Genomic DNA, 26,010 nt, shown 5'->3' with positions numbered 1-26,010 from the left:
AATGGGCATTATCATCTCCTCCCATTTCCACTGAATAAACAGACAACAGGCCACCAGTTCCTTATTACTTTATGGAGCTGACGTATTCAGCAATCAGTAACCCTGGTACCACTGGCATGTCACAAACACCTCATATAGTATGAGCCATGGGTGCCACCCCATGATTCACCACTACAGCAGGAAAGGCATGCCAAGCCTTGAGTATTCAGGCATGGTTGGCTCCACTCCTGGAGACAGTTGCCTCCCTGCAGCAGCAAACACAGCACCCACTGCTCTGCTGGGGTCCACAGTGGGGGAGGCTTTGAGGGCCAAGGAGAAGGCGCAGACATGACTGTTCTGTGGGGAGCGGACGGGCTGCCACAGCAAGCTGCCAACATCAGCAGGGCAGGAGGGTCTGGCTCCAGTCTGTGTCAAGCTTTCAGGGCCCATCCTGCTCTCAGGGTTGGTGGGTTTCTTTGGGGGCCTGAATGGCTCTCACCATATCCCCGCTGGCACACAGGATGGCCCTGGGCATGCAGGGACATGCCTGGTGCACTGCAATACCATGAGGTGAGCAAAGGTGACCCACACAGTGACCAAGCCTAACCTAGCGCAACAGTAGGACAGTGCAGGACTGCCATGTCAGAATTTTTATTAATAAAAAAGTTACAATAACTTACTCCCTTTATCATGCAAAGGGCTTGGTATAAAGAGCTCTGACCTCCTAAGGTAACACATGGAGGTGGGTACTTTTATCCTCCAAGACAGCAGCCTTCTCCTGTCCCCAAGGGGAAGTGTGGCCCAAACGAGCCACAGGCCAACGAGCCCTTGCCACAGGGCCCAACCCAAGAACAACCTTCTGCCCCTGCTTGCAGCTGGTTCACAGTAGCACAGACCAACGCAGGGCACAGATGCTGAGTCTACAGAGACATGGGGGACTGGAAGCAAGAGGATGTGCAAGCTCTAGTGGAGGAGGAGAGAGAAGTGTCTTCCTCTTTGTATAATGCTGAGGAGCCTGTGGAGCACAAAAAGTGAAGCAGCAGGACAGTGGCTGCTTACAGGCAGGGAGAGGTGGGGCTGGCTGGAAGCAGCCTTGCCTGCCCAGCTGCTGCCTCATACAAGGTCTAGCCTGACAGAGGCAGGGGGCCAGCTGTAGCTACTTGTCACACTCCAGATCCTGGGCCCCCTCAGCACCCTGGTAGTGCATCTCACAGAACTCCTGAATGCGACTGCAGGCCTCCAAGATCATCTCCTCAGGCACGGTGGTCACTACACGGAAGAAGTTTGGGTACTCAAAGCACTGAAATGAGAAAAGATGAAGCTGGCAGATTACCTGGGATAGTGTCAGTTTTAGAGCCCTGCCTTGGCCCCACGAGCTGCATCAGCACATGAATACAGTCAGTGTAGAACAGGAGGGCTTGGTTCTTGCTGCCTTAGACCATTTTTCCTGTTCCAAGCAAATGTCCCATCTCCATCTGTGTGGACATGATGCTGTGAGGGGGACAGGCCAGAGGACTTTGTGTGAACTGTGCAGGGAATGGGCTGAAAGGAGTTAGCAAAGGAGAGGGCTGGAGAATATTTAAGGTCCTGTCCATATTCAATGTTGGAAGTGAATGCAAGGCACAGATGTTCTCAGCCTTCCCTATGTCTGGAGGGGTGGGGGACTGGAAACAGACTGACAAAAGGAACACAGGTGGGAGCACTTCTCTGAGGGAGCACCTTCAGCAAGGAAGTGTGGGGTATATGGATTTCAGGGATACAGCTCTGCCAGGTTGAGAAATACTGGGCAAGTCTGGAGTTGGGAAGATCCTGACTGCCTGACTGAGGGCTGTTAGTGAGCCAGAGACTGCCACACACAGCACGGGGAGCTGACAGCCAGCTCCTACACACTATTACATTACTATGGACACTTGCATACACAACTCCCAGCATGTCCTCAGAGCTCAGGGATGCAAACCCCTACAGTTTCTCCCACCCTGCTTTTGCCTTGCAGCTCCTTGGGGCTCTCAGTGTTAGGCTCACCGTGGCTGGCAAGCAGAACACAGACTGCTCCGAGATGAGTCGCTCAGTGAACTCCACATCATTTTCAAACTCCGGAAAATGCTCCATCTCTATCTCAACCTGCAGCAGAGGGATGAAACATGGCAATCAAGGGCACCAAAACTATCTACAGTGTCCTCGTTTACACACATGGCCCAATGACTTCCCAATCAAGAGCAACTGTCTGCCCTCAATTTTTGCTTATGATTTGGGCTGCCTAGGATGCAAGAGAGAAACATATAAAAAAAACCCAAAACCCCAGGCTTCTGAAAAAGCCTTCATTAACTACCTAAAGATGGAATTTCAATTAAATGCTGCTTCAATAAACAAACACCTGATAGAAAAGACACAGTAACCAATTAGAAATGAAAAGGAATAAATAAGATATTGAGACAGAGCTTGGTAGAGAACTCAATATGTATTAATAGCCCTGTCATGAAAAAAAAAAACCAAACCCAATGCTTTGGTTTAAAATAAAAAGAAATATAGCAAGGTCTAGAATATTATGAACAAAATAAATCCTTGTAGGATGATGTAATTGGTAAAATGACATGAAAATGGTAAAATCTCCAATAAATATTTCTTTTTTGTATTTGGAAAGAAGGTAGCTGTCCATCTCTCACATAAAGACAGTGCTAGTCTGGCCATTTGTTTATAGAATCCCAGAATGGTTTGGATTTGAAGGGACCTTAAAGCTCATTTAGTTCCAATGCCTCCACTATGGGCACAGCTGCCACCCACTAGATCAGCTTGTTCAGGGCCTTATCCAGACTGACCTTTATAACCAAAGAATATTTTAAACATCTCATGAAAATATTCTTAAACAGGTAATTTGAGAGATAGTTTGCATACATAAGTTCTGAAAGAGCTAGCAGAAAACAAAAATAAACACATGATTTGATTTGAAATAGACAGCCAGCTACTGCAGAAATACAAGTGTGAAAGAATCTCAGAGCTGTGCCTCTACATAAAAAGCATAAGCAAAATTACCAGTGTAGCTCCGAGTAAAATTTGAAACAGGGTCAAGTGACAAGGATTTTTCTATAGAAGACAGATACTGCAGTATTGTCCAGTTCTGAGTCCACATTTTAAAAGTGAATGAAAAACAGAAGACATTATGAAATGGAACAAAATAAAAGGAAAAAAAAAATTCAAATATGTCAAAGTGTCGTAAATTTCTCAGTTGAGCTTGATGAGATGAAAAAGGAAATTTCAGCACATTATAAACTTTAAAGCAAACAGGCATGGGAAAAGGCAGAAGAAATGGCAACACCACAGGCAGAAGACAGGCATGCTAGTATGAAGAAGGCTTAATTTTCTACAGGAGGTATGATATTCTGCCTTGTTTTGTAATAGGGGCTTCCAGTTGCCAGCAGGCTTCATATCCAGGTGAAACAGCCTTGTCCTGAAATGTCATGGAGTTCCGTGCAGAAGCAAGTGGGTTAAGTGTACTGGCCTCTGCTCTGTGAGCAGTTAACAGCATATCTTGGCCTTCTAAGGTGACCAAGGGATGCATTTACCGCACAGGGCAATTTGAAAATGCACAGTAATGGAGACCTGGTGGCAAGGTCTCCGTACCAATCTGAAACACTGACTAGCTCTGGCAACCAGACCTAGTGTGAGTGCTGGCAATCCTCACTTACCATCAGGTACATGGCTCCAGCAGGCCTGACAGGCTGAAGGCCAGGGATAGCTGATAAGGCAGCATAACAAAGGTCAGCATTAGACTGAAAAGCAAGAAAGAGAAATTTCAAAACAGGAGAAATTCCAGAAAACAGCTCAGTGACTGGAAGCCAAACTCTGGACTGGGACTATGAACAGGTTTGCCTACTGCAAATAAAGGGACACAAATGCAAACAGTATGGGAGATCATGGCCTTGAGTGCAGCACGTGTTACTGAACTGAGCTCAGAAAGCCAGTGCCAAACTCCATCCCCTGAGTCAGCAGCTACAGCTGCAGAGATAGGCTGCCTGAATGTCATCACAGTCATTACTTCTGCCCATTACAATGTCTCCTGCTGGAATTTGATCTGTTGCATCCTCCTAATCACAGACAAAACTGCACCTCCAAGTGGGGAGGAGGAGAGGAAGAATGATGAACTAGAGAGAAAGGACTCCCTCCAAACAATTTGTGAACAGCCCTTCTTGATCTATAACAGCCTGTTTACCTTGAGGATGCTTAGGGTGTTGTGGTAGAACTCAGGTGGTGTTCTGTGCAAGATACGCTCCAGTGCTCCTTGGACAATTGTACAGGGTCCTAGGATCCTCTGACTCAGTCTTTGAAGGCCGTCCCTGATCTGAGAAAACATAGTATTTGCAGCTTAGATGATGCTTCCCTGAAGGAAAGGAACAGCTCCAAGGCTCACTTCCTGTATTTCTAGAGCTGTTCAAACCCTCGTCTTCAGTGAGCATACAAAGCACTAAAGAACATTTGTTTGACTATATGCCAGGTTTAGCAGACTATATACAGTGTCATTCTCTGTTCCTCCATCGCAGATTGAAATGCCAACAGACACAACTTTTGGAACTTTCCAATCTGACTCAAACAAGGCTGGAATATAGATAATACAAATAAAGCCAGAGCTGTTCCAAATACAAGTTTGCATTTCCCTTTGGTTTGTGCCCACAATCCACACTTTCAAAGCCAGGTAAGGACAATCAATATTAGCTTTTCTGCTCACTCATTTGGTCCTCTCTTCTCCCTCTTCCTCTGCAGAGAGCCTTCTAGGTGGAAAGGTCACTGCAGTAGATGGTTGTCCTTGTAACACAGCTGAAAAATAGCCAGATAAAGTACTGGCAGCACTGCAAGGTGCTTTGTTCTTACTTTTAAGAGAAACCATGTAAGAGCACATAGACACCACACATGGACTCCACATGCCTGATAAGCCATGCAATACTTTCAGTGCACACTGGAGCTCTCTGAGAAGTTAGAAGCACAGAAAAAGTACAAGGCATATATTAGTGAGTAGCAGAAACACGGAGTGAGTTACAGTGTAGATGTGAGTAGAAGACCATGTCTGGGAGCAGATGGAGTAAGGAAGGGACATGAAAGAAGGGCAGAAAAACAGGTAAGCACAATTGGGTGACACCCACGTGAGAGCAAAAGAGCAGTACCTGCCTGTATCAGTTAAAGACCTGGTGATCCACATACTGAAGACTCTGCAAGTGTGTTGCCATAACAGCAACACAGCGGTTCTCACCTCATTACCAAAGATGTCTCTCCTGTCATGAATTAGGATCCAGCCCATCCGCCAGCCGGGGACTAGCCATCGCTTTGCCAAGCCACCACAGGACAAGACTGGCACATTGGTGCTGAGAGTTGCAATGGGCTCATACTTGCAGTCAGCGAATACCTATGACCAGAGACTGTGTTAGGGCTGTCCCTGCCTCTTACTGTGAGCATGGGTGTGAGCATTAGGCTTAGCAAGAAGGGATGCAGGGAAGCAATGGGGAACCGATGGTGAAAACTCACAGCTTCAAAGTATGAACATGGTAAGTGCACAGACATAAAAGCAAGCTGTTTGGAAGTGCAAGGGAGCTGGACATGAGAGGTTCTCCTAGGACTGTGCCCCAAAGGGAGCTCCAGGCATGGACCCAGGCCCAGGAAAGTGGAGCTGCGCCTCACCTCTAGAGACCTGGCTGCCAAGGCCAAGGATTAGGTACATCAAAAAGGACAAGCAGCATTGTAAATGCAAAGGACTGCGAGGGGTGCTCACCATGTCTCCGTAGATCTCATCAGCCAGGATGGGCACACACTGTCTTGATGCCACTGTGGAAGAGAGGGCATTCAGCCTGGCCACCTGCATCCTCCATGGGAACAGACTTGCCCTTTGCTGCAGAGCCTGGCAGAGCTCTGAGGGAAGCTCTGTCTCAGGGCACAGGGTCCCTATCTTCCTCCTACAGAGTGTTCATTTGGAGAGCCTGACCACTGGGGATCCCTGCCCTGACTGAGCCTAGTTGTGCTCCAATTGGTGGGGACTGGCAGCACAGCCTTCCCTGTCAGGACAAGGAAGCACAGGGCTCCTGTGAACACTCCCAGTGCAGAGCCAGAGGGGAGAAATGAGCAGTCCAAGTCACACAGAGCTCTTGAGGAAGACACATGGTCTGCATGTTCTTGCCTAGATAAGACAGCACCTCCACACTGAGCAAGCCCTCTTTCCTGAGGTGGAGTCAGTCAGAAGCAAAGCCTTTGGCCATGGTGCTGCAGTGATTGAGACACGAGCAATGGGGGCAGACACTAGACTGCAACCATGCCCCAGGCCCCAGAAACACACAGGCAAGCTCACCTGCCAGGATCTCCTGGAGGTGGCTCTTGCTGAACACAGAGCCACAGGGGTTCGATGGGTTGTTCACAATGAGGCAAGCTGTTTTCTCATCCACCAAAGACTCCAAGTGCTCCAAATCAATTTCCCAGGCCTTCTCTGGCTAGTGAAGTAAAGAGAAAGGGAAGTAAAAGCTGAGGAAGTGGACTTGCCAAACAAGGTCAGGTTGCCAGGGCACCCAGAATTACTCATGTTGCCTTCACCCACTTCCCAGGCAGGGCATGCTATTTCTGAGAGGAGAAATGTCAGGGCTGCCCCTTCCAGGCCTGCCACTACTTACCAAGAGATTATAGAGTTTGACCTCTATCCCCAAAGACAATGCCAGAGTCTTGTAGAGGGAGAAGCCAGGCCGTGGCACCAGGATGTTCTGGCCTGGGTTGGCCAGCACTGCCAAGGCAAGCTCTATGGCCTGGCTGCAGCCACTTGTCAAGATGACATCCTGCAAAGAGCACAAAGAGGTCAGTGGGAAGCACAATCACTCTGAAGTACTCCGGACACACAGGAGTGACATAACATCCAGGCTCAGCTCTGCCAGGGAGAGCTTCTCAGCCAAAAAAAGACAGTGCCAGGGCCTGACTGAAAGCAGGGAAACTTCAGCTGGTGGAAAGCAAAACCTCCTCCTGGGGAGGGTGGAGGTGAAGGGCCCAGGGAAGGGATGAGAGCAGCAGGAGGCCACCTTGGGACAAGGTGATTTGACTAGCCTTTAGTCCTGTAACTGGGCAGGGAGGGAGAGATGGGGTGGGGCCCCCATGGTCTGCGGGCAGCAGCACCCTGTCTGCACTGCAGTGGGAGTGCCTTGGCTGGGCACCAGTACCTGGGCCTTCAGTGGTGCCTCCGGGCAGTTGTAGTATGCAGCCACAGCTTCCCGGCAGGACTGGTAGCCTGAAGAAAGATGAGTCAGACGTGGAAAGGAGGTTTTTACAGATTCTTCTTGTTACCAGTACTGTTTCTTTCCTCTTACCAGTACAAGGCTCCCAGCTGCTGCTCAGCTGGGGAGAGCCCATTTGGTGACAGAGACTGTCCTACCTCAGGCCAAGCACCATGCAGACCCAAGGCTGGATGGCCAAGAGCAGGGACAAACCTTGGGCAGGGAGGCAAACTCTGGCCCTAGTATGTCCCAGGGACAGAACTGACAGGAGCAGAGTGGAAGGTAGCCAGGGAATTTTCTGAACCAGAAGGAAGCCAAGACTTTCATTGTTTAGTGATGCCACTCTGTGCCATATCTATGCTCTGTGCATGCTTTTGGCACTAACTGCAAACAAGGCTCATGGTGTTAGTGAAGTTAGAGAGCCCAAGGGAACTCCTGGTTAAAGCAGATCAGAAAGGAGCTTGGCTATAACCCATGGCAGGGACACACAGTACCCAAGGTCGTCTAGGTTCTTGACATCCTGTCTGCCCCAATGGCTGGGGCAGCAAACAGTTTCTGCAGGATCTCAGGGCTCAAACAGCCCACACAGGAGGGAGCACACAGGTACATCTGGGGGATACACATACTTGTGTGTTCATGTGACTGTTGGTGAGGACAGCTGTAGGGCACTAATGGAAAGATGTCTGTGGGCTCCATATACCTGCTGTGCAGTAGGACCTGGCATATGACTTCATCCAACTCTCACAGGATGAGCTTTGTCAACTTACCAACAGAAGGAGCATAACCATTGTACTGTCCTGAGTCCAAAACCTCCTTCACAGCCTGTGTGACCTCATCATTTGTGGGAAGGTTTCCAAACACCGTCGGGTCTCCTTTTCAAAGATCAAAAAAACAGTAAAGTTCTCACTGATCTGTGACAGGCACAAAGCTGTGTGGTTGTCTGACCTATCCCTTGATGTTTGCACAAACTTTGTGCTTCAGAGCCCTGCAATCTGTCATCCACACAGCAGATCCAGACACCTGGAGGCTTCAACCACAGGACTATGCTCACCTAAGGACAAGGAGATCATGGCTTTCTTTGGGTTGGGTTCCACCTTCATGCTGTCTACAATGGCTCGGATGGGATTGAAAGTCTTCTTTGACATTTCAGAAGCCCTGACAGCCCATCTTGGCTTCCGACCCTTCACCTTCCCTGGTGATATGGTGTTCCCAGTGCTCTTGAGATGAACATCTAGCACAGGGGCATGATCTCCATGGCCATTCACTTGGATCAGGTACGAGTCCATCCTGAGAGCTGTCAGTGCAAAGTGAATTTCCTGGGCTTAGTTAACACATGTCAAACAAGGAATCTTGTTTGGGGATGCAGCCCATAAGTAAAACTTCCAAAAGCTGTAGACACTACTTACTGCCTATGGACAAAGCAGCAGCAGCAAGTAGGGCTGTATTTGGTGCCAGGATGTCGTGAAACCCGATGCATAAGTGAGAGAGCAATACAGTGGGAAAGATTAAGGCACTTCTGTGTGTTAGCTGCAGCCCTGCCTAGCATGGACCTCCTGCACTGAGGAGGAAAAACCCCCGCTAAAGCCAGAAGCCAAGAATTAGCAGCATGTTGTAGTCACTGTTTGACTGCAGATTCAATGTTCCACTAACAGAAGGACCAGGTCACCCACTTTCTCCCCCCAGCTATCAACTTGTACACCTCAACCTGCAAACACAAGGGCTGGCCCACTATGTGTGTTCATATGCAGTATGTTCCTACAGACAGAAATGCAGCACTATAAATCAAATATCAGGTGCCAAGAAGGGAGCTCTTCTTCAATGTTATCAGGATGCACTGGGCAGTGACAGGATAGAGATTAGACACTTCTGTCAGCAGAGAACAGCCCAGCCCAGAGAGCCTAGAGCAAAAGGCAATGCTTAGAAAATGGAGCAAGACTGGTATGGCCAAGAGGGAAATCCAGGAGGCAGCAGTGCCCCAAACAAAGGGCCTGTATTTCAACTTGAAACTGAGTAAAAAGCGAGGCACAACAGAGGAACAGCTGCCTCCAAGACCCAAAAATGGACACAAAACTGACTTACACATCCCAGCATGTTATACCCAGAACATGAGCTAGATCAGGCAGAAAAAGCCTAACTTACAAACTGATGATGACTCAGGGATTTCCACCTGCAGCTTAGGGATAGGGCACAGAAGAGGCAGACCTCCTGAGCCACAGTCTGTTCTTGTTAATACTGGCACTACCTTATAATCCTGCCACAAACTGCTTATGCTTTCTATTCTGTCCTATTTCTCTGCTCCACTGAAAAGCAACTCAGTAAACAGTGGCCCTTTCCTGATGGTAGTTGCATAGCCCCACACTCGCAGATACAGCACAGCTTCTCCTTCCTTGATGCAGAGACTGAGCCAGAAGGGCTGTAGTGTTACCTGGTTCAGACAGGATTTGCTATCTGAACAAATTTCTCACTGTTTCAGTGAAGTTTGCACCTAGAGATGCCTCATACTGCTGCAGTTACTTTACCAGCAGTGCATTTTTAGGCCATTTATAGCAACCCAGGCTGATCCAACAGGGTCACAAAGCAAGACTTCAGCTTTTCTGCTGAAACCTTCCGCGTTTCCTTTCCACCAGAAGAAAGTCAGCTGAAGAAATATTCAGCAGGGCTGCACAAAAAACTGAGCCTAGAAATGAGCCACGTATCTCAACAGCTGGGCTGTGGCCCAAATACACAGTCTATCCTAGCAGAGCCCTTACACCACCCTGCAACATGGCTCTTCTGAAAAGGGGAGCTGTAGACACAGGCACAATGGATACTTTCAGTGTAGGCGACCAGGGAAGAACTCCCCACTACCCACCTGAAAGAAGCAAGGCACCACATCACGCACCTTACCTTCTACAGCACAGACAGGGAGACACCAACAAGCCTGGGGGTCCAGTCCCTAGTTTTCATCCAGGACAAATCCCCTTGAGAGGAAAGTCCTGTGAATTTTTGCCCATGAAATAATCCCCAAAACTGGGCGTTGAGACTAAATCATTTAGCCATTGGCCCACAGAAAGGGCTGCTCTCCCCACCCAAAAATGACCTCTCCTCCCCTTTGCAATTGTAGTCACTTCAAACACCTGGAACACGGCTCTGCATTAACTCTTTCTGGGGGCAGCCTAAGGACACAGCTTGGCTTCCTGGCATGCCAAGGAAGGCTGCCATCCTTTGTCACCACTTTCCTTGGTTTGCAAACACTGGTGGGGGCAAATCTGCAGAGTCCAGGTATTCCAGCACTAGCACCTTGTAATTCACTGAGAGTGGACTGATGGACCAGAAAGCTTAAGGACATCATCAGTCTGTCCTGACGTAAGAGTTTCTGGGATCCCAATGCACCAGCTGACAAACACCAGTTTGTGGCTTCATTACAATTGGGAGGCATCTTCCTCAACAAACTAAAGGGAGGAAAGCACTTCCGTAGCAAGTGCTTTGGAGGCACCAGGACTTAAAGGATTAAAGTAAGCTCAAGTTGTCATTGGTTTGGAGAGATTTTTTTTCTTTTTCTTTTCCTTTTTTTTTTTTTTTTTTTTTTTGTGTTTGGTTTTTTTGGTCTTTTTTTGGTTGCTGCAAGACCCAAGTAAACTCATAATTCTGGCAGCCAGCAGAAATTATGCAATTCTTTCCTCTTTGATAGTATTGCAAACCACAGATGAGACCATTCTCAGAAGGCCATTTTTTTGCTAAGTGATGTGAACCTATGGCTTTCTGCCTTTTAATCCCTGCATGGCTAGGATAAATGAGAGATATCTGCACTCTTCCTGCCTTCCACCGGCTACTCCAAGTCTTCCCTTATTGCCATGGCAGCAAATGGCCAGAGACTGAAGAGTTGCTCAGGGACAAGAGGGACTTGCCAATCTTTGAACAAGGCATCAGAGTGAAGGCATCAGAGACTGCTGATGCCTTCACTGCAGAGGCCAGTGGTCACTGTGAATTTTACCTGTTTATACCTGCACCCGAGTTGGAGGACAAAGGACCTTGCATTCAACCCATGCTCACTACACAACCATCAGTAAGGCTGCACCTCCCCCAGTGACATGAGTGGCCCCTTTCCTCAGTGCTGTGGCTGAGCTGACACTGCTGGGGAGCCATGACCAGCTGTTGACCCCAGTATTGCAATGGACACTTCTGAGGCCATAACGGGGACCAAGGATTCAGGGCTGGAGGCAGGTTGGAAGGCAGTGGAGTGCAGACAGCAGGTCTAGCCAGGATCCTTAGTCCTAGACTGGAGGGCAGACTTCTCATTTCAACTAGCTCCCAGGCCTTTGGAAAAGGAATAGCACCTTTCAAAACCCTTTCACAGAGCAACATCTTGTACTGAAGCTGTCTGGACTGTTTTCTGCTAAGGGCTGCCCAATTTCTCTCTTCTTTTGACTGAAACCTGACATGAGTAACCTTTGGAAGTTTATGTAGGCCCTCTCCAAGCACCTAAGGGTTATTTTCTCACTTCCTTCAGCTGGCCCCATCTCTTGCCATGCTGCAGCCCTGGCAGGGTTAAACAGGGCATTGGGAGGCCTCAAGGACGATGCTGTATGTTCTGCCTAGCAACAATCCCCAAAGTTACGCAACTGGAGCCCTACCCGTCATACTGCACACAGCAGTGGGGTTCAGGGAAGGCCACAGTGGAAGTCTGTTTGCCAAGGTGGGGAAAAGTGTGGCTCTGGAGACATAGGAGACTCAGTTACATAAGGCTGAGAACCTGGTGAGAAGCAGGGTGAGGACAGAAGTGTACAACAGCATCAGTGGGTTTCTCCTGCTATCACAATGCCCTTCTCCTCTCACTGAATGACTCCAGGCCTCCTCCAGATGCTTTCACATGGGGCACACAGCGCCCCTGTCCTCCCACCTCTGGTTGTGCAGTGTTTCACAGGACAAAAGCACGAACACACAACTCAGCAGTTAGTGTTCTAGAAATATGGCCAAGCCATCCTTCTATGGTGCGGTGAAAGAGGCAGCCATACCCTGTAGGATGCATTTTTGCCAGCAAGGCTGCTGTCTCTCTGGACTGTCAGGCCCTATGCTCCCCACTAACACCCCATCCCACTGACTTGCCTCCACCCTCTGTAGTTTGCTTCTCTGTCCCAGCAGGTCAACACCACAGGTATCTTGTGCATACCTCTTCAGCTCCCTCTTTCTTGTGTAGCTTGCGCAATTGATTTTTATCTCTTCCCACTGGAAGGAGAAACTAGTGATAACTTCAGCATTTTTATGGTACTGCCTTTCTCTGGTACCAAGGCTCCCAGAGTCCCATTTCTGTGAGCAGAGGTGAAGCCAGTAAGACCAAGCCATTCGGCTTCCAGACTGAGCTGCAGACACAAAGCAGGACTGACAAACAGCTGCTTGAGGAGAGCACAGGTGCAGGCATTGCTGCCCTGACAAACCTGTCTCTGTGAGACTACAGGTAGGTCATACACAAGGACAGTTTTGCCAATTCAGGGTGCACTGGGAGGTGCAGGGACAGACACCCAACTAGTGCTCTGCATAAAAATCCACCAGGGTTGGTAACAATTCACTTGTTACCTCCCAAAAAAAAAAAAAAAAAAAAAAAAAAAAATTTGCTTTTATTTCCAGCAATTGATGGTCCTTTCAGCAGACTGCACTCCCCAGCCACTGACCACTGTGGTGCTGGGAGGGGACAGAGTCCAGCAGGTAAAGGAGCCTTTGCTTGCTCAGCCTGGGCACTAAGTCCATAGCCAGCACATTCAGAGACACAGAGTGCACTCCAGGTTTGTGGGGAGTTGGAAGCACCAGTGAGCTACAGGCCCAACAGCCATGATGGAAGACTTGCAATTCCTGTTACAAATGCTGAGAGGAATGTTCCACAAGGTGTGAGTGTTACTGGTTCTTGAGTACAGGCACAGTGAAAGAAAACATCTTGTCCAGACTTGTGTCTGTTTACATCAAGGTAAATATTATCCAGGTAAGTGCATATCCTGTGTTTGACTTACAACTTCAGAGACTTGAGCTGTTGCATGATATGTCATAGCAGCTGTCCTCCAACGGCCTTGCAGCCACTGGGACAGTGACCAGCTAATGGGGGTGGTGTGGAAAGGGGCACTGTGGCTTTCTGGGGTGAGATGACACTGTGAGCTTATAGTGGGTGGTGTGGACAGCACCAGCACTTCCTTCTCACAAGAACACAGACAGGCCAGCCTTCTCATGACTGAATTACAGCCCCAGTGATGGAAACCTACCATCTTCTGACCAATCCACTCCTGCAATAACTGTTCATCTCCTCATAAAATGGTGGAGTTGGAGTGTGTGTGAGAAACAGTGGAGGTGCCTAAAATAAATCCCTTTTGTTCAAGCTAAGCTCTCTGTTTTCTGACCGTGCCAACAGCAAATAGAGTGAACAAAATATTTCCCTGCTCTTGACAAGAGTTTTTTACAAGACTGCAAGTTGTCTAGACACCTCTCTTTTAACAAGCTTGCAAACTGTTAACAGATATTTGTTATTTCAAATGAGATGTCTGTGATCAATCTTTTTCTCACAGGTTGTATTTCTAGATATTTCTTTTGCTTTCTTCTGAATCCCCTCCAGCTGATCCACTCACCTCTGGAAACACAGTGTGCAAGACTGAGGCCAAAGCAGTGCTGAAGTGGGAGCAGAAGAATTTCTTCACACGTCCTACATGTGACACTCCTGTTCATACACCCTAGAAATGTTAGTTTTTTCGCAACAGGATGACATTGTGGACTTGAGTTCAGTTTGTCATTCACAGTAACCTCCAGTTCTTTTCTACAGTACTGCTCTATCGTCATCATGCTGCACTCATTGTCCCTGTGATTATTTATTTATGTGGGACAGTCAATAAATCTGGCTGTGGCGTTCAGCAGTGATTGTGCTGCAGCTCCCAGCTGCCTCAAACTGGAGACATACGAGGCAGTTCATGACTTGCTCCTACCACTTTACCCTCCAAGTTCCCAGGGAGGGCACTGAACCAGGTCAGAGCTCTTGGTCCGTGGCAAGCCAAACCACATCCCTCCCTCCCTTAGCACAGCAATGATATCAGAAGTAGCCAGACACAAAGAAGCCAATAATAATAATAACAAATAATTACAAAGAGAAGCCAAAACAGTGGTGAAGATTAATATTAGCATCCTCAACTTCCTATTGCTCTGTTCTGCTGACTGGTATTTGTTGCAGTGAGAACAGGAACCCAGAAGATGATACTGACCAAGTTCAGCTACAGTACTTTGAGCAGGAGTGAAGTGACACAAAGTATGTTTTAAAGATTTCTCATTATAGCAAAAGAAATTAAATAAGACTGACTCACTTCTACAGTATCTTGAAGCTCGTACTCACAAACACTCTAGTAAAACACTGAACACAACTCCAACAGAGCAATACTTCCTGTCTCTGTCTTCGAACACATAAATCACACACAAATCCAAAGAAAGCTTTATCTCAGTTTGTTGGATGACCAGCAGCAACACTCTGCATAAGAAACACTTATTTCATCCCTTCTTGTGACTCATGATTATTCAACTTAGTTCTTCATGTCCCTTTTAGTTAAAAGCTCTACTAAGAAAAATGGCACTGTGCATGACCCTAAAAGTTCACAAAGGGTTGCTGAAATTTTTAAACCCATCCAGCAAGGAGGTCTGCTTTCTGGCACGTCAACATGAGTGATGCAACCTATGCTGATGTGTGCAACAGCCTCACTGCTGAGCACCTGCACTATCTCCAGACTCCTCGTCTTAAGCTCCCTATGGATTCTCCATTTTCTAACTTCGCACACAATTTCTGTCCCCTCTGTCTGAACAGGGCATTGAAACAATGGTTGTTTACCTTCTCTCTTACCCCAACCTAAGTAAATTTTAAGATGCATTTTCAGATCTCCAGTCCTTTGTGGAATCAGGTGAAGTGTTGAGGAGAGTGTTTTCCCACAGTGCTGAGGGGCAGTTTTTAGGCTTTTCACCGTGTAAGTCTATAGGATTATTGCTTTTGCTCCTGTAGACAGAAGGGTGAAACAGTATGTTGCCACCAGTCTTGCAGATGGAAGAAATGTATTTCTGCATCTTAGAGACAAATTTGGAATGAGTTCCTCTCAGGGCACATATTCAGGTACTGTGTCTGAGACCTTACAGGGTAACTGTTTTCCCAAAAATGTGTTTTCCTAAATGTAATGAAAGTATTTCATTGCAAATTTTTTTGCTGTAAAAGCAAAGAGCTTTTACAGACAGTGTTTGGTCAAACTCTTGAATTAAAGCATTTGTTCTGAATGTGGAATTTTCTGTATTTCCAAATTGTCATGCTGTTTACTTTTCTCCCTTTCCTGAATCAGCTCTGCCCTTACCAGTCCTGAGAAATGTTGACACTTGTACATGGGTGAGATCCTGGACACTTGCCTTCACTCAGAGGACAGACTGGCAGCAGGACATTATAGTCAGTAAACAGGTCCCCTCATACAGTCTGAAGTGGCCTCCAGCAAAAAGACACAAAATGGGTCTATTTGGTTCTGTGTGGCTAAATATAAGGTAACATATCTAAAGAAAATTACCTGAAGATGGTCTGCCAAGGGCTGAACTGGAACCTCACAGCTGCACTGCAGGACAGATCCCACGGTGTTGGTGACTGTACCTAGATACGCAGGCTCTGTGCTGGGACAGCTGGAGAAGCAACAAAATGCTGTGTATTGCCAGGACAAGACAGACAGTTGTTCTGCTGATGCAAACTGCCAGTGCACTTTTATCCTGTGCTACATAGAGGAGCAATCACTGCATCACAGGACGGGTTTAGGGGAGTTAGGGCAGGCCCAGGGAGGCTGGGAGAGGGGTTGCATAAGGGAACAGAGAGGCACGGATGAAGTTTACAGAGGCACGAGGTGGCAGAAAAACTGAATTAAGAACACTGACCACAACTCACAGCACAGGAAAAGGCAGAACTTGTACAATTGTGAAAATTTAGTTAGTTAAATTTAGTCAGTTTCCAGCGGGTTCTAACAAGCGTGGTCTGTGGCAAGTGAGAAACCTCGAGACGTTATCGCCACAAGGGGCTGCGGGGACCGTGTCCGTGGAAGCGAAGGGGAGCGGGCACACACGCCAGCAGCTGGTGAACCGTGCGCAGGTGCCGGAAGACCGCGCACCTGCGCCGGGCAGCTGAGCACCTTCCGACGGGGCAGGGCCTAGCCCGGTCGGAGCTTCCACCGCTTTAGAGAAGCGCCGGCGGGGCGGAGGCGAGCGGACGAGACGGAGTTCACCGCGCCGGCGGTACCCCGGGGCGGCCCGGCCCGGCCCCCCGGCCCCAGCGCCGGCGGAGCGGGGCCGCGCCGGACCATGGCGGAGCGGGGCTGCCCCCGTGCCGCGCGAGGGGAACGCGCCGGGGCGGGCAGGCGGTGAGGGCAGCGGGCCGTGAGGGCAGCGGGCGGGTGGCTGCGAGGGGTCTGGGTCGCCGCCGGGGCTGAGCGGACCGGACTGGCGGCGGCGAGGGGGCTGGACGGGTCACTGCCATCCCTGCCATCATCTCTCCTTAGCGCCGTACCCGCACCAGAGGCAGAGGGGCCGCGGGGAAGCCGCACCGTGCCGGGGTCGCTGGAGCGCCGCCGCTGCCTGTACCTGCACACGGGCCGGGGTGAGCGCGCCCGGCGGGAGCCGCTCCCTCTGTCCTTCGGAGCGCAGCGGCTGGGCCCGCTCCCTCCCGGGCGCTCCTCTGTGGCCGCAGCTCACCTCGGCCTCCCCTGCAGCCTGCTGCCAGATGGTGGAGGTCCTGCTCGCTGTCCTGATCCTGGTCTGCAGCTCCGTGTCCTGTGGCTCGGCCGGAGGATACACCGGCCTCCCCGCCCTGGGGGGCATCTACTACTACCAGTACGGCGGGGCCTACAGCGGCTTCGGCGGAGCGGATGGGGAGCGAGCCCAGCAGCTTGACCAACGTTTCTACCTACTGAAGCTGCCCATTGCAAGGGCAGCGATGGTCGTGGGAGGGTGTCTCCTGGTCTTCCCTTGTGTTCTAATTTTGGTTAGTGCTCTGCAGGTCCCGTGGCACTTCCCAGCATGGCTGCTAATTGAATGCACCTTGTACATAGTGATTGCGGTTGGCACAGTGCCTGCTCTGTACTATTTCCTCCATTCTCTGCTGAGCGTTTATAATTCATCACTGTGCAAAGAGAGAGAGCAGCTTTATCAAAGCAAAGGCTATCAGGGCTTCTGGTGCAGCCTGCATGGGGCAGAGATTGCTGCTGGCCTATTGGGCTGCATGGCTGCCATGGCATTCCTGCTCAGTGCAGGCCTAGCTGTCAGAGATTACAGGACAGTTCATGAACAGAAACAGAAGCCACTGCAATTATAAGAATTTTCAAATGATTCCTCCACTCCAGTAATGGTCTTGATTTTTGCCAGTCTCCTTACTGAGATGAAGCAGTATGCTTTCCTTTCCTCGGGACAGTACAGCCTTAATGCTACAGAACACTCACCAAGCTGGCATAGCTCTAAATATGGTAGGGATAACCTGACTCTAACTTGAATTTGCATTATCAAGTTATTAATGGCTCAGAGCTGAGGCAATGGATTGTCTCTGCTTCACAGGCAGCCCTTCCATCCCACTCCCAGCTGTCCCCTTCTCCAGTGAGGCCTTGCTACAAGTACTGCCACTGTAAGCTTCTGTCAATGAACAGCTTTTTGTAGCTGAAACTGTCTCTACAAAAGGCACGTGAGTCCACTGAGAAAAGAGCTCTTAAAAACAAGTGACTGAGGCCCATGGTTGTGACAATTAAATATTGCTTCCTTGTAGGTCTCTTGGAATTAACAGACCAGTGTGAACATGACATTTATAAGGCCATGAAAAAGTCCTGAAAAAACCTCTCAAACTCAGTCAAACTTGTGATACAATGCCTTTTCAAACTCCTGGAGGGGGTGCATTTATGTATGAAATGGTCTTTTTATATGACTTGCATACAAGAGTTTTGCTTAAAAAGATGCCCTGGCTTGGGATAATCAGACAAAAGCTTTATGAGATCAAATGGGTGATTGAATATAGAAGTATATTGTTTTCAAAATACATTTTCAATGTACAAGTTGGAGAAATGCTGCTCTTAAATTTTTTTTTTTTTTTAGAAAAACTTTTATAGGAAATTTAACTGGGAAAAGTAGCACTAGAATCACCAACTCATGTCTTAAAATGAAATGCCACTTCAGAGCAGTGTCCGCTGTGTGCATTGTTCCTAAGAGGATGGAACTATCACAGTCTCACAGATGAGTTCTTCCCATATTAAAAAAAAACTAAACATACCAGAAACATGCTTTGCCTTGGAGAGAGCTCTTCTTTCACTGGCACCAGTGACTAAATCCTCACAATTACCAAAACCTTGGAACACTATTAGAACTAGAGACACTGAAGTAAAACAGATGCCAAATAGGAACACACTAGGTGCTTTGGGGTTTGTTTGATTTAGTTTGTTTTTAGTTTGGGGTTTTTTGCCTTTTAACATCAAGTGTCTCAGCACAGGGATTTATGTGGACAGTCCATTGTTGTCCTGTTTCTGTGAACATTGCTCTATTTTCTCTTGTTGCAGCTACTGCTAGAGCTGTATAGCTGAACTTGCTATTGAGAGCAAGTTCACAGGGCAGCATTTCTCTAGCAGGAAACAGAAAGCTGCCTTAATAATTGGTAAGCCTAATTCTACCCTCACAGTGTTCTGAAAGAAGTTTTTGTATGGAAGGCTGATGAGTGAAGTAGCACATAGAGCTCAGTGAATAACCTGCTGCTAGACACAGCTACCTTTGACTGGGATATTGCAGAGATTTTTTTCCAGCACAGTAACAAAATCAGAATAAGCTGTTAGATGAAAGTAAAAATATTTATTGCTAAGTCAGCTGAAAATTCAATGCAAAAATACTCTTCCTTCCTGAACCTCTCTATACATCTGAATAAAGAATCAGTGGACTAGTGTTTTCCAACAATCTTACGTTATTTGCCTTTTCAAAGCAATACATAGGCCACAGTGCTGAGGGCACATTCATTAGACAACCTACTCCCATACGCAATAAAAACAGGGATTGTTATAGGTGCATGCTAGAGTGGGATACAGAAAATACTCTCCTTTTTAAAAACAAAAAAAGCATGAAAAAGGATTATTTAGTAAACACTTGGTACACTGCAATATTTAACATGCGCCAGATCATATGAATAATTTTAAAAAGGTAACATTTTAAAATGTGAAAAAAGAGAAAAAATACAGTGGAGTCTTTAGAGAGCAATAGAACAGCAGACAATGATTGCACAAGACCAGAGGTGATCTGCCTGAAGAAAGGCCTTTGGCAAGTGACACAAAAGCCACCAGCATCTATCTGGAAGGAGTGCAGAAACCGCACAGGTCCAAAGCCTTAGGTGTGGCTGAAGGTCCTATGTACTACCGGGAAGATTTCAGACTTCACAGCAGCTTATCCCTGAGACAGGGAAATACTTCCTCCTCCTTGGAACAGGATGTTACCCTCCCGTCTAACTGAAGATTCCATTCTGGTATAAACAGTCTGTGATGCTGCCTCCACTGGGGCCTGTTCCTTGTTCTGGGGGCTACTTGGAGGCTATTTCTTACCTTTAACACCTGGGCCCCTGCTACCCACTACTCAATAGAACCTTTATGGGTTCCTTTTACAGAAGCCTTTCAGGACAGGAGAGGACAGGACAGGACAGAGCAGTGCCTTCAGAGTACCTGTCTCAGCAAGCATGCTTATCAGCAGAGCGAGAATTACTGAAGAGATGGACCAGCAACCTCCTCAGCCTCACTTGGCTGTGGCTACGTGCAGTGTGGGAGGGCTTGCATTGCTCAGCAGGGACAAAATAGCCTGAGGACCTCAAGGTGAGAACCCCTCTCTAACAGCAAGTCTGCAAATGAGTGGGACATTCTCAGTGATATGGTTATGTGATGATCACATAGTGTCTCTGCAAACTCCAAAACCAAAAATCAGGGAAGGGACTGGAGAACAGAAAGATAACTGGGAAGACACTTTCTATGCCCTGCCGTGTGTCCTTCAGTAGACTCACCCCTTCATACCTGTTCCACCTACAGCAGTGCTCTTGGGAGCTTGAAATCTAAGGTAGCGTTAATAAATAAAGTAGGGGAGACACACAGGGAGGAAGGGAAACAAAAGGTAGTGGAGGGAAGCACTCTGTTCTGTGAGTTGTCGTCACCAGACAGATGAGGATAACCCAGCCACACCACTGTCTGACCAATGTCAGAAAAAACCCCATTTCTTTGGATGACAGTGACCTTGAAGCGTATCTCAGCAGCTGGACTCTTGTGTTAGAAAATCCAAGACATTTGCATGAAAAAATTATGCCAGTGTCTGCTGACACCCAAAACTGGCCTAGGAAAAAGTAGCACTTTTTGTGATGAACAGGCACTATTTTTAATGCATGAAAAAGATTTTGGATGACTGGAGAAAAAGCATCACAATGAAATAGAAAAGGAAAAGCTTAATCCTTGGAAGAAGCACATGGAAAATACGCAAAAGCTGCTTGAGGACACCAGCACTTGTCTTAGTCAAATAGAGAAAGACTATTTGGAACAGGTAAAGTCAACTCAGCCTGTGCTGTCTGGAGTCCATAATACCAGCTTCACAGAAATCTGTGGATTCTGCCTGGAATGTAAGAAAGATAACAAGCCATGTCTTCCATGACCGTTCATACCCATAGAAAATAGGAGCTGGCTGTATTTAAACTCCCTTTCTGCTTCAAAACCAGAAATAGCACTGGAGAAAAAGTTCAAGTAGGAATTCCTTCTGTTCTATTCTGCCACTATGTCTAAGAGGTGCAGTTCAGCTCTATTGCAGAGCTGTGTTTTCCTTATTCCTTCAACACTAAGCTAGGTAGACCCATTCATTACCAACTCCCTGTGGCAATTCTGCATGCAATACTACTGATTCAGACTGGCAAGGACACACTGGACTTTCCATATCAGTGCAAGAAATAGAGAACTGATTTGCATTCATACGTGCTACTCAAAATGCAGGGCTTGTCAGAGTCTTACTCAGAAATAAGGGTTTCTGCATCAGTCCCATACTGAATGGAGGCTGTCCTACAGCCCTTTCAGGTATCAGAAACTGTGAGGCTAGGCACAGATATTTGGTAAAATTATCACCAGTGACAGAATCAAGTTGCAGTTGAAAACATTGGGATGAACTTATCCTGCATACTTATATGATGATAACATGAAAGAGTTTTGGGGTTTAGCATTTGAATATTTTCTGCTGTTTTTCCTCTGCCTAAAGGATTCAAATGCTGTTGCTTCTGTGATTTTAAGAATTAGCTTCAACCTCCAGTTCCAAACAAAGTAGGCATTTAAACAACCAAAAATTGTGAGAGTTTAAACTTTGCAAAAAGTTTGTTTCATGATTAAACTACAACTAGCACAAAGTATATCCTAAAATATTGTTCCTCATGCATGATAGAAATACCTTTTTTTCCTAGTGAGAAGCAATTAAAGGTGCTCTGAAATCTCAGTAAACTCCATTAGATTTTGTGAAAAGATCTATATTGACAGAATTCCACAAATAGTCTGCACAGTTCTTCCTTCTGAGAAAGGCCCAAATTTGATCCAAAAAGAGACAACTCAAGCCCCTGAGATCTCTTCAGAAGAAATGTTTAAGTTTTCTTCATAAATATGTACTTAATGAAGAAAAGGCACTAGCCCACATCACAGTCAGGATTATTGCACCACTGACATGACAGGGACAACTGCTATCCAGCTCTGTCAGAAAGGAAGACAGATCTGCATGCTACAGAGGCCGTGATCTCCACAACCCTTATACAAGATGACGACATGGGCAGCCAACTTACACCCTGCACCAAAAATCCTAATGGAAACACAAGGCATCTGAGTGCAGACTAGGCAGTTCATCATTAGTGGGACTGTTTTAAACGTCTTTTTCAGTGCGGATAAAAATGTTAATAAGATGAAAAGTTTAATTTTTGCTTTTGTGCTGAAGGCTAAGCAGGAACAAGTACACTTTCACCTTGTTTGTGGCCAAATTGGGCACATACTATGAAATGCTGGTTGCTGTGTATTTGGAATATGACTCCTGCTTCCAGAGGCAAGCAAAGATGCTGTAGCTGACAATGCAGAGGTTTATGTTGATGGAAAAGAGCACTGGATGCTTCTGCTAGTCTTAGAGCAGCACATCACTGTTTACAGCTTGGCTCTTCTGACTGACCACTGAGACAAGCACAAGCTCCTGGCTTTATCCCATGTCTTCTGCAGAGGAAGCCTCTACTGTGAAGCATCCATGATGAAGGCAGCCAGGTGGGGCTGCTGCTGAGGTGGGTCTGTGCTCTGCAGCTAGAACTACTAGATCTACACATAGCCTTAATCAACCAATCCTGAGCTGATCTTTCCTATGCTCCATATAAAATGCATTGGTTGGCACCTGCTTATCACTCAGCTATGTATTTTCTCATCCTGCACAGAATGATCCCACCATAACCTTCATTCTCCCCTATGCCAGTGGTCACCAGAACACTGGTACCCTGAGTTCTCCACTGTCCTAAGAACATCCATTGGGAAAAGTCCACAGCATACCTGCTGCGGAGTGCTTTCTCCCCGAACCCTAAATAATAAAGTGCTGGGCTGAAAGGGAAAAGAACAGCTTAAGTGCAATAAATAAAAGTGCTTGCAATTAATATAGGAAACCATTCTCAGGTCAGCTTCATTGCAGCTGTCTATATTCTTTCAAGGAATAACAAAGTCAGGTGCTGGGGGGGAGGGTGGGACACTGCATCAGAAATATTCACAGAACTCTCAACACTGAGCATTTCTCTCTCAGCAGCCTCCTCACCCCACATACACATACAGCAGTCCCTTTCTGGCAGAGCTGGCAGAACCTCAGGGTTCAAGGACTTACCAGACAGTCCCTAACACAGAGCTCAGCTGCTGATCTGTGTGCTCATAGAACAACTGAGACGCTACAGTGGTTAAGTGGGCAGCCCAGAAGTTAGCCTTCCTGATTCTTCCTCAACTCCATTAAGGAAGCAGCAGGTGTCTGTACTCCTTGCAGATCCCAGCTCCCTCAGAGGGCATGACAGCCCTTATTAAACAGAGTTTCCTGGGACAGATAATGTGGGAATGGTACTTGTAGGGTTACAAAGCTGTGTCAAACTCCTCTGGCAGGGATGCTGCATGTTCTTCTTTTAGCTCCTGATCTGCTCTGTCCTCCTGGTGCTGCTTCATTTGTTCCTTCACTTCCTCTTCCAGATCAGGTGGCACCACAAATTGATCCTCTGGCTCCATCTGGGATGGAGCAGCAAAATAGCCTGTCTTCTTCTTGGGTGCCTCTGTCGCTACTTCGATGAGGTTGAGGCTCTCCTCCAAGGGCACTATGGAGCCATTGGAAAGCTTCTTTCCATAAAGACAACATGTGGAAAGAGATTTTTGGAGTTCACACTTCTCTTTAACCCCTCTCTGCACAGTGTTGCTGTTTACACTGTTCTGCCTCCGAATGATGAGTACAAGCCCAGAGTCATCCTCTGGCCCTGGAGCAGAAGAGCTGTACTCTGCAGCAGGATGTTCTAACTCTAGACCCTTTCCTTTACAGCAATGGATGTCCACCTCTACCTCCACTTTACTGCCATTTGTCATCACACCTTCCACAGGCTGCTCATCATCACTATCTAGACCATTGTCAGACTGGTTGCTAGAAAAGGTGGCACTGGAAGGTTGGCGCTGAAAGATGCTTGAGGGGGGCACAGGATGTAGGCTGCAACGTCGTTCTTGTCGTGGTAGCAAGCTGCCATCGAGACCAACAGCACTGTGTTCATCTGATGCAGTAGAGCCCACCTCACTGCTCACCTCAGAAGCAGACAGTTCACTGCTGAACTCTGAAGCAATTCCACTGCTACATGAAGGTGTTGCTGGTTTGGTGGTGGTAGAACTAAATCCCCCAGGGCCTGTCAGAGTGAGGCCGTGCATCTCACACGTGCAGTTGTCCTCACTGATGTTCAGACATACCACCATTGCACCAACATTGTCTTGGCAACCATAGCTTTGGGCTAAAGTGCAGAGTTTCTTTGCAGCAGCTAGTGGGTCGTGTAGGTGCCGCACAGCTGAGACAGCTTCTGCATAAGAAAGGTGTTCCCAGAGAGCTTTGTTCCCTAGAAGTAGCAACTCATCTTGCACAGTCAGTGGAATGGAATTGACATGTGGTTTGGGCAGGATCCAAGGATGCAGGTACGTGCAGCCCAGCATCCGAGTACAGCAAGTCACACCATTGACTTTATTGTCCTGCAGACAAGAGAAATAAGGCAGTAGCATTGGATATGCTATTAGATCACTTAGAAAGCAAACTTTCCCCTGCTCATATGCTGGTTTGGAGCCTCGAGAAGTGCCAGTTACACAGCTGCAGCACTGGAGAAAGGGATCTAGGCGCAGGTACTACAGCGCAAACATTCACTATACCTGATGTCCAGGTACAATCACCCATGCCGTCAATAACATACTTTTATCCCACAAGACTTTCTGTTGCACTCTGAAGAATTGTAGCAGACAATTCTGAAGTGTGCAGCTAGACTACCTGCAGTACACTGATCAGAGAGTCTCACTGATTAGTTTTATGTGAAATTTATTTTTTTAGTACGAGTGAGACAGTAACTTTTGACTTTCTCGGTGCAAGACAGGTTACCCACACATTAAACTATTTTTGTGTATTATCTGAACTATTACCCTCTTTATTAATATATAACTGCATTCCAAAGTGTGGACACTACTACCCAAGGATAAAAAGAACAGGTAGGTATCTCAAACTGTTTCTGTAACCAGGATGTATTACCCCCTTCTGCAAGATGGTCCCTTGGCCAGCCTGGCAGTTGTCTCCCATAAAGAGAAGTGCCCACAACCCTCAGTCCGTTTTCCAAGTCAGTGTTTTAAGTTTAATTTCAGTGTTCTTAATTTCTATATCCTCTGGGTGTCAGCACCGCTGCTGCCGCCAAGTATTAAAACCCAGCAGATGAAATGCACAGGGAAGTCTCTTATACAGTAATTTAACTTTTCTTTTTCAGAATCCATTAATGAGCCAGCTTTTAAACTATTTAATGTGCTACATTAATCCCATAGTTATTTTCAGTCAGTAGCCGCAGTGCTACGCCTTGAAGAGCTGTAACACAGTGACACATTATGCTTATGAAAAATATTTCTATCCAGCAACTTAAAAAGACCCACTGAACGTACAACTACATTGATTGGCACTCATTTCTCAAGATCTTTATAGACATATTTTTTCCCACTCTTTGGAACTTCCCTGTTATTTCCAAGTGTTTAGAAAGTTAACCTTTACAGAGTTCTGTAGAAATCATTTTAATACTTTTGCATACTACAAGTCATCCTGTGCCCATAGTTCTTAGGCCAAAGAGTTTTAGGAACATGCAATTTTGGACAGCGAAATGAAACAGAGCAGGAAGCACTAGATCAGAACCTTCATGTCACCCCTCTCTCCTGTAATGTTATGCAGACAGCCGAGCTCATGTATTTGTACCAAGCTTTTATGTGAGTGTGGAAGCTGAAGTGATAAGGGTCCAAACCAACCTCTGTTATAATGGCTTTTTGTTCCTTGATTCTCCTGGCTTCTTCTGAACATTGTTCAAGACTGAAGACTTTGGAGAGAGGCAGTGCTTTTCCACTTCGGCACAGAACGGCTTGGCACGTCCCCACATTGGCCACCGTCAGAGAAAAGTTGCTGGCTGGATCAGCCACCTCATTACGAATATAGCAAAGGACAGCAGAGGAACCCAGCTTCTGCCCAGCCGTGCCCAGCTTCCTGTTGGAGGAGAAGGTGTAGGAGGCTC

General features: G+C 47.2%; 3 protein-coding genes across 8 annotated transcripts in view; 1 reads left to right on the top strand and 2 right to left on the bottom strand.

The window, feature by feature from the left end:
• Positions 1 to 51: 51 nt before the first annotated feature.
• TAT (tyrosine aminotransferase) lies at positions 52 to 15,858 on the bottom strand. 4 transcript variants are annotated; one of them, XM_059857657.1, is made up of 12 exons: positions 15,746 to 15,858; positions 8,260 to 8,502; positions 7,976 to 8,080; positions 7,155 to 7,222; positions 6,621 to 6,779; positions 6,305 to 6,443; positions 5,735 to 5,787; positions 5,219 to 5,371; positions 4,187 to 4,315; positions 3,663 to 3,746; positions 2,002 to 2,100; positions 52 to 1,279 (listed from the first exon to the last, which is right to left on the bottom strand). In XM_059857657.1, exons 2-12 carry the CDS (start codon positions 8,492 to 8,494, stop codon positions 1,136 to 1,138), a joined length of 1,368 nt encoding a protein of 455 aa, XP_059713640.1. In that variant the 5' UTR covers positions 8,495 to 8,502; positions 15,746 to 15,858; the 3' UTR covers positions 52 to 1,135. The 4 variants fall into 4 exon arrangements, with proteins under 4 accessions (XP_059713640.1, XP_059713637.1, XP_059713638.1 ...); XM_059857654.1 differs by lacking the exon at positions 15,746 to 15,858 and adding an exon at positions 15,046 to 15,188; XM_059857655.1 differs by lacking the exon at positions 15,746 to 15,858 and adding an exon at positions 10,095 to 10,203.
• Positions 15,859 to 16,347: 489 nt separating this feature from the next.
• On the top strand, positions 16,348 to 18,263 carry MARVELD3 (MARVEL domain containing 3; the record flags this gene model as incomplete). The annotated part of the gene is made up of 2 exons (XM_059857669.1): positions 16,348 to 16,579; positions 16,718 to 18,263. Coding segments are annotated over 2 exons (1,044 nt in total), but the record flags the coding sequence as incomplete, so codon positions are not given.
• A 754-nt stretch (positions 18,264 to 19,017) lies between these two features.
• The window catches only part of PHLPP2 (PH domain and leucine rich repeat protein phosphatase 2), a 31,929-nt gene continuing 24,936 nt past the window's right edge, over positions 19,018 to 26,010 (bottom strand). For all 3 annotated transcript variants that reach the window (XM_059857642.1, XM_059857643.1, XM_059857645.1), the window contains 2 exons: positions 25,751 to 25,982; positions 19,018 to 24,454 (listed from right to left, as the gene is read on the bottom strand). In XM_059857642.1, the coding sequence (XP_059713625.1) occupies positions 23,315 to 24,454; positions 25,751 to 25,982 (1,372 nt within the window). In that variant the 3' untranslated portion in view covers positions 19,018 to 23,314. The remainder of the gene's footprint in view (positions 24,455 to 25,750; positions 25,983 to 26,010) is intronic.

The sequence above is a fragment of the Haemorhous mexicanus genome, chromosome 12 (genome assembly GCF_027477595.1).
Source record: "Haemorhous mexicanus isolate bHaeMex1 chromosome 12, bHaeMex1.pri, whole genome shotgun sequence".
Taxonomy (NCBI): domain Eukaryota; kingdom Metazoa; phylum Chordata; class Aves; order Passeriformes; family Fringillidae; genus Haemorhous; species Haemorhous mexicanus.
The sequence above is the reverse complement of the archived record's forward strand: the minus strand, read 5'-3'. Positions and strand labels throughout refer to the sequence as shown.